This window comes from Rhodamnia argentea, chromosome 8, assembly GCF_020921035.1.
Source record: "Rhodamnia argentea isolate NSW1041297 chromosome 8, ASM2092103v1, whole genome shotgun sequence".
NCBI classification, from domain to species: Eukaryota; Viridiplantae; Streptophyta; class Magnoliopsida; order Myrtales; family Myrtaceae; genus Rhodamnia; species Rhodamnia argentea.
In genome coordinates, this window is record NC_063157.1 from 5986299 (window position 1) to 5994119 (window position 7821).

The 7821-nt window shown below is 40.8% G+C and overlaps 1 protein-coding gene across 2 annotated transcripts; it reads left to right on the top strand.

Annotated features, from left to right (window-relative positions):
- Nucleotides 1-3210: 3210 nt before the first annotated feature.
- On the top strand, nt 3211-7237 carry LOC115741194. Of its 2 annotated transcripts, none has more exons than XM_030674958.2 (6): nt 3211-3403; nt 4639-4945; nt 5100-5206; nt 5379-5511; nt 5615-5809; nt 6533-7237. In XM_030674958.2, exons 2-6 carry the CDS (start codon nt 4673-4675, stop codon nt 6818-6820), a joined length of 996 nt encoding a protein of 331 aa, XP_030530818.1. In that variant the 5' UTR covers nt 3211-3403; nt 4639-4672; the 3' UTR covers nt 6821-7237. The 2 variants fall into 2 exon arrangements, with proteins under 2 accessions (XP_030530818.1, XP_048139400.1); XM_048283443.1 differs by lacking the exon at nt 3211-3403 and adding an exon at nt 4048-4316.
- Nucleotides 7238-7821: the final 584 nt, after the last annotated feature.

Sequence of the window (7821 nt, forward strand, 5' to 3'; positions counted from 1 at the left end):
CTCCCTCAATGCCTCAAATGGTAGCATATGCGGCCTCACTGTGTTCAAGTCGTTTGTGGCAGGTGCGAAGCCACTCTTAAGTGGCTTGATAGCTTTAGTGCTACGAATTGGTTTTTTTTTTTTCTTTCTCTACTTTTTGTTTAGATCTATATCTTCATGCGACAAGTGGAAGCACGATGAAACATTTACGTACATCACTAGCAGAGACCAGAGAGGGAATTCGTGTAGCTATCATACCGTGCGACCACAACACGTGATCGAATGGCATACCACTGGGGGCAACATTATAACGTGTGGCCCCTTTCACGGGGAGCTGAACCTTCCCCATCGGAGCTTTTGGATATAACCACTCGAAATGGTAACGATATGGGGGTGATTTTATTTATAAATCACTTCATAGGAGGTCTCTTTCTCATCCGACGGAGGATTTCGAGGTCTCACTAAATTCCAATTTAAAAGTACTGACGCCTATCGATTTTATCCAAAAATATAATTGATTCGGTTGTTGCAATTGATTCGTGATATGCTTATTTATTTATTTTTTTGTTCCCCTAGCTGCCTTGTATGTTTGAAACTTGAGAGCATCTCGTGATATTTCAAGACAAAAGAGAAGTGAGGTGGGACCAAGCAAATTGATCCTTCCTTGCCTGTCCGAACGTTGAATAAAGAGATTAACGGGTCTCCAAAAAGTGACGCAAAGATAAACGTTTGATGACCAATAGCATATCTTGCAACATTATATACATGATTAGCGGACAGGCAATTCATGCAGCTATATCATACCATTCGATGGTAACATATGATCGAATGGCATATCACGGGGGCAACATCGTAACATGTGGCCCCTTCTACGGGGAGCTGAACCTTTCAGTTGGAGCTCTTGGATATATTCAATTGAGATGGTAACGATATGAGAATGTTTTTACTTATAAATTACTTCACATGAGCTCTCTCTCATTTAACAAATAATTTCGAGGTCTCACTAAATCTCAATTTAAAAGTACTGACATCCGTCGGTTTCACCCAAAAATATAATTGATGTAGTCGTTGCAATCGATTCATGATATGTTTTTTTCTTTCTTTCCCTAGCTGCCTTGTATGTTTGAAACTTTGAGAGCATCTCATCCTATTTCAAGACAAAAGAGAAGTGGGGGTGGGACCGAGCATAACGATCCTTCCTCTCCTGTCCCAACGTTGAATAAAGAGTTCAATGTCCAAAATAGAATCACCCGGAATCATTTCGTCCATCAAGGGTGAGATCGGCCCTCGATTTGTTCATGGGCTTTTCAAGCGATTATTGGCCCAATAAGATTGGCTTACAGGGCCTTTCAAGCGATCATTGGCCCAATAAGATTGGCTTACAAAGTAACACGAATGCCATTTTTTTTAACATGAAAGAAAACGACTAAAGCCCCAACCAAAAAAAAAAAAAAAAGGATCGACACTAAAGACGGAAAACCATGATTTAAATCCCGGTCAAAAAGCTTGATCAAAGAACTAAAAAAAAGGAAAAAAATGAAGAAATAAAGAGAAGGCAAACAGTGGAAAACAGGGCGTGAAGAATCGAATGTTTCTTCCTTCTTCTTTTCATTGTGGCTCGAGAGAATGGGCAAGTTGCATCATGTCGGCTCCCGACACAGGATCCCAAGTCCCATGTGGTGGGTGCGCCGGAGCGCCAGCCAGAACAGATCCTTGGGACATTGGATCTTGCTCTCTCCATTATTGATCGGCATGTTCATGTTGTCCCCCTTCGACCCGCTGACGTTTTGGGCCCAAAAAATTGGAAGCATTCTCTCTTTATAATTCCCGGAAACCAGCACAGTAGCCTAGTGGTAGAGAGATCATGGCTCGAGCTATGTTGTAAGTAAATATCTAGCCATGGCAGTGTTCCGGCGGCACGCCGGTGAGACTTCATCGACTGAGTAGTTATGGCTAAAACCAAACATTATGTGGAGGGGTCAATTGTGCTTTGTCGCCTTCCTTATGCTCTAGTTTATTAAAAAACGGTCGCTGCACGTTCACTTTCTCATCGAAAAATTTATATGCTGCATATAGAAATCTGAAGCCGTTACTCGAAGTTTGTTGAACTCGACAAAGGGTCCTCGCGTTTAATGAATCGAAAGAATTGGCCACACTTCTTTCTCTCTCGCGGCTTCCGACATGTTAGATTGCGAGAGGTTATGCGTGATGTTAGTATAGACGACACATTAACCATTAATGTTGGAGAAAGTTTTTAGTGTTCGTTGCTTGGAAGAGAGCTGCCTACAACTACAAAGAACTCTCCATGCACGCTCCCATAACAACGCGACATACATACTTGTTCCGAGATTCTATAGAAGTTGATTTGACCGAGTGAGATTGTACAAGGTTTGGATGGAATGCCATAATCGACATTTCACGCTAAAAACCGATCGGATCATGATCATAGCGCCTCGATTAAAATAAAATCACTACATGTGGTGACGGAAAAACATTACCAATTGAAAAGGTGTGCTAAACTTCAATTTTTTTTTTTTTGTCGGAAGCTAAACTTCATTAACTAATGATGGAATTTACCGTTTAATTCCAAGCTATTTAAAGTAGCGCTACATGAATTCTAAATAGGTCTAGGTATGTAATAAGACGTACTTTCGTGAATTGATAACTTTTTTAATGTCTACCTCAACGAAAGTTTGAGCGATTGATTAAACATAATATTTCCCCAATTATCAATGTACAATCATACTAATGATAAAATGACATTAAGATAATCTCAGACATCTAACTCAAGCAGGACCTAATCACGAATCGGGTGGGCTGGGATCGCCGATCAATACAATTTTTAAAAAAAGGGGATTAGTTAGCGATTAGCACCGCGTCAACCTCCTGCCCGGATTAATTAATTCGCTAATCACCATCGCACGATAAAGCATCATTTCGAAGGCTTCGTTTTCTGGTGTTGGAGCGTCAGTTCGAAAACCAGAAAAAGTTCGACGCAAGGAACCCAAATCATTATCTCGAATTCAAAAATTATTTATTCCTTTTTTTACTTTATTTTTCGGGGGAGGGAGAAAAAAGGAAATTAAAGAACCCGAAAATGGCAACTTCTGTAATTAGGCAACGAAATCGAGGGCATTTAATGATTATTCGATGGAGCGGAAAGTGTCTGGGAAAAAAAATACAAATTTGGGAAAAATTCCACTAATCTGCCAATTTAAAGCGGTCACATGTAAATATCCCGTGGTTGCCGGCCAAGGTCGGGGACCCAGACGACGCCGTCTTCGCGTAGTCTCCGCCACTCTCTCTCTCTCTCTCTCTCTCGTCAAAACTCTATCGTCAGAGACGGAGGAGACTCTGAGCAACGACCTCGTCGCGGTTGTTCTCTTCTCGCAACCGATCGCGTCGCTCTTCGAACTTCGCTCTGGTACTCTTCTCTCTCTCTCTCTCTCTCTCTCTCTCTCGCTCGCTCGCTCGCCGACCGTGTCGCGGCAATGGCTGTGTTTATGCTTGTTTGGGCGATGAATCGGTTTGTGTGTTCGAGTGAAGTTGAGTTGAGGGTAACGGGAGTCGTCGAATCGGGTTGAGTGAATGGTTTGAGCAAGAGGAAAGGAGATCCGTAATGCGGTGCTTGGGAGATCTTTCCTTGCCATCACTCTGTTGAATCGATGCGAGTGTAGTCCTCTTTTTTTTTTTTTTTGGGGGGAATTGTTTCGTGATTCGGACCTGGTCTATAGATCTTGGTAGGTCTTTCGCTTGCAACGATGCGATTTGATTTGTTTGTATGTGGATAATCTGCCGCAGTTCTTTGCTGTGATGTTCTCAGCATAATTTGGCGGAGCAGAATTGGAAATGCATCGGGTTCGTAATTGACATTGGTACGGCGGTAGATGTCGTGCTCTTGTTAGGTCGTTGAAGATGGTAGTTAGATGATTGCGTTGCTGATTTTTCATGCATTCGCATTGTTGTATGTGGGCTAAGGGAAGCTTTTCTATCTATGTTGTGTGTTATCACTTTTTAATCTGTTTGGAATGCACGGTGCGTACCCGACGCACCGTGCTACAGATTGTGATGTTGCCAAGGCTTAGTAGAGACTTTTATTGTCTGTTTCACTGCCCTTTGGAAGGCACGTCGATGTCATGAACTTGGGAAATCACGAAAGGGAAGTTGAATGGTATTTCAATGGAGCGGGTTAATTGTGAAATAGGTCATTCCTAGTCTCAACTAGAGTAGTGGTTATTTGCCCGTCAAGGGATTCCCAGCTAGACTTTCAAGCACGGCGATTTTCGAAGAACAGTACTTATGTTGATTGTGTCCAGATAATGACAGCAGAATACACTGTAAGAATCCAACTCATCAAGTTGAATTTACATATAACAATGTCCACTTTGTCCTGGAGTGGAGATTTTTCCCTCAACAGTGGAATTAATCTATTTTAGATGTGGCCTTTGGAGTTGTATGTCAAGGAAAAATTGTTACATTAACACATTCATTTGTGAATGCATTTACGCAGTCATTATATCCTAATAATTTGTGTTTGTATGTTTTGGATGAGCTTCCCCCTCTGTCATGTCTGATCACTAGCATAGCTTATATTGCCAGACTATCCTGAACATGCTGTTGTCTTGATCAACTTTATTTTGTAATTCTGGTCGATGTCAGTTGTATTTCGAGTTCAGCCCGTATTTCAAAGGTGATGTCACAGAAAGCCCTCAGAGATCTGAATGCCCTACCTGGATCTGAGAGAAAGATTGAGAGTGCCAACAAAGGGAATCTAATGAAACCTATATCCGAGATCACTAATGAGAATACAGAAGAATGGCACAGAAAGAATGATGCTTCTTTGGCTTCCACTCCTGCTAGTGAAAATGGAGCTGCAAAATCTGGAAACGAGGTGGTAAATGTTGAAATAGAATATATTGACTCCGAGGACTTGAATGGTCTTGAAGATGTTGATATGACTATTAAGGTATGAGAGCTTCTTCGTTTTCTGTTGGGATCTGCTCTTCACATTGTGATTGAGGCATAAAGTTATGGACTCTCAATTTTTCCTATTTGACAGCGTGGTCTCATGAGAGTTTATTTTTAGCTAATGCCCTTTGCAATTCTCTTGCATCTGGCAGACAATTTTGGCTGGACTAGATTCTAAAGACTGGGTTCTGGTGTGTGGAACGCTGAACAATGTACGAAGGTTGTCTTTATTTCATAAGGAGGCAATGCTTGAAATGGTGTAAGTAGATCATTTATATGTGATGGTCTCTGTAAAACCCTTGGATTTTACTTTCTTTTCTTCTCTGTGTTCCAGACCTGAGGACTGCATTTGTTTACTGCTTTTTTTTTGCTATTATAGTTATTTGACTGTCATATTGGTCTAGTCATTCATCTGTTGTTCTACTGTGCAGGGGTGATGTCGTTATGCTTTTAGTGAAGTCCCTGAAGAATCCCAGAAGTGCACTCTGTAAAACTGCAATCATGACATCAGCAGATATGTTCCATGCCTATAACGATCAACTGATTGATTTTTTGGATCCTCTGGTAAGATGCATTATTTGCTTTTGGTGGCTCAATCTGCTTACCTTTTGTTTTGCTAGTCAATGCATTCTTATGCTTCCACTTTACTAGTCATTCATCCGTGCAGCTGGTTCAACTTCTGCTCAAGGCTTCACAAGATAAAAAATTTGTATGTGAGGCAGCTGAGAGAGCTTTAATATCAATGACCACTTGGGTTTCCCCTTCATTATTACTGCCAAAGTTGCAACCTTACCTTAAACACAGAAATCCTCGTGTTCGAGCAAAAGCCTCAATGTGCTTCAGCAGGAGTGTTCCGCGACTGGTAATCAGCTACGTCCATTTTCTATATGCTTTGATAATATATCTACTTTGGACTTTCGAGCAGTATACTGGTCTTTTTTCTGTATTTCGATGAGATTCTCCACTTTTGTCTCCTTTGAATGTGTTTTGCTACTACCACACGATTCATCATTGGAGATATCTGAAAAATGATAATGGCCGCTATTTTGGAAATTTTGAGCTCTCATAGATTTCTGTTGGTTCATTCTTCCAGTGTGGACACATTTATTTTAAAATCTAACATCTTCGTGCATTCTGTGTTTTCTGTCTCTACTGTTACTCCAGTTAGTCATACCTCTCTGCTCTCTCTTAGAGAAGTTGATTTGTCTCAATGGATGTTTTGGCTAGATTTGCTCTGTATTGTTCTTCCCTGTACCGTGCCATTGATGTTATCTTGATAGCGATAATGGAACTTAAATGAGGCAATATCATGCAGAAGTGAATATGTGATTTGGTTTAAGATGGTCACTTATTTTTTTGCAAATAACAGTGATGTTATCAGGAACGTGCTGGCTGATTTTTTATGGATTGTTTCATCCGCAAGTTTTTCGTCAGTTAGATTTTGGAATGATTAGTAAAGGACAGTGCTGCTATGATGCGCGTGAAATTCTTCAAAATATAGCTCAGTCTACCCCATAGGTTATGCGTCTTTTTAGCTTTAGCTGATTCCTGGCCCTCTTTAACGTTTGTTTACTAATACGAACAGGGAATAGAAGGCATAAAAGCATATGGAATTGACAATTTGATCCAAACTGCCGCTTCTCAGCTCAGTGACCAGCTTCCCGAGTCCAGGGAGGCTGCTCGAGCTCTCCTCTTGGAGTTACAATCCGTCTATGAGAGCGCACTCGAGTTCACGCCATCCACAACAGTATCTGATTCTCCCGAGCGGGGCTCATGGGAGCACTTCTGTCAATCGAAGCTCTCTCCTATTAACGCGCAAGCCGTGCTTCGCGTGACCAACATTACTCGAGAGGCTCTCGTGATTGGTTCCTAGCACAAGGCTGGAACATGCATTTGGGCAGTAGTGAAGATTTCACGGATTTGCGCATATGAGCTTTAGAAAGCAGAATCTACATTCATCATATTTTCTTCATTGCAATTTCTTTTGATATCCTTAGAGTCTGGTTTGGATTGATTCTTGTAAATGCAACGCGGCAATGAGGTGCTTGGAAGTGCATGTAGTGAGTTCCTAGTTAGGTTACTTTAAAAATTCATTCGGGTACTGTCTATCGGTTTTACTACTCCAGTCAGGCGTCAGTTTCATGGATGTATAGGGTGAAGATATCTCCTGGAAAACTTAGTAGTTGCCGCCATACCTTCTTCAAATGTAGTTTTGATTTGTGAAGATTGTTTGTTTACGTTGATGTAAAGGGGGGGGCACTACCCATTATATATCTTTTCTTGATAGCGCGTTGTGAATGTGTTTCTCTTTCCGCACTTAAAAACCAATTGAAAATCAATTCGTGTAGCCGAAGCGAGCAAGATTCGGAATAGTAGATTCTTCCATGGGCTCGCCCTTTGAACTTTTGAGCTCATCGAGTTAGAACTCTCCTCATGAAGGAAGTCAACAGGATCGTCCGTGAAATCAACGAAGAAGACTTGAAGAAGATAAGGATATATATGTCCAGTTACATTTATTTCGATTACCAACAAGTCTAGTGGAATGTCTTTTTCAGACAGAACATTAACTTTTGCCATATCTAGCTTTTCTATTCCGGCGAGAATTTCGATATCCACCAAATCCCTTATTGGTTTAATGGATGGTGGGAAAATTTTGGTCCCCTAATAAAATGACTGTCTATGGACATTTGCAAACTAAAGTGGAATTTCTCTTAATGTGAATCTATCATATGAGGTCATCTTTTGGCATCTAGTCTTATTTTCTGCAAGTGGACCAACCCTTTAAGATTTTGTGTATTATATTTCTTAGCAAATCAGTTTCTCTTTAGAAAATATTTTAAAAATCCATAAAAATTCATACAATTGCAAAATCAA

Excerpts from the sequence above, each read along its gene's own strand:
- LOC115741194 (XM_030674958.2), top strand. The coding sequence starts at position 4,673 with ATGTCACAGAAAGCCCTCAGAGATCTGAATGCCCTACCTGGATCTGAG. Across the intron at positions 5,207-5,378 it reads GAGGCAATGCTTGAAATGGT|GGGTGATGTCGTTATGCTTT; the intron begins GTAAGTAGATCA and ends TCTACTGTGCAG. Across the intron at positions 5,810-6,532 it reads GCAGGAGTGTTCCGCGACTG|GGAATAGAAGGCATAAAAGC; the intron begins GTAATCAGCTAC and ends TAATACGAACAG.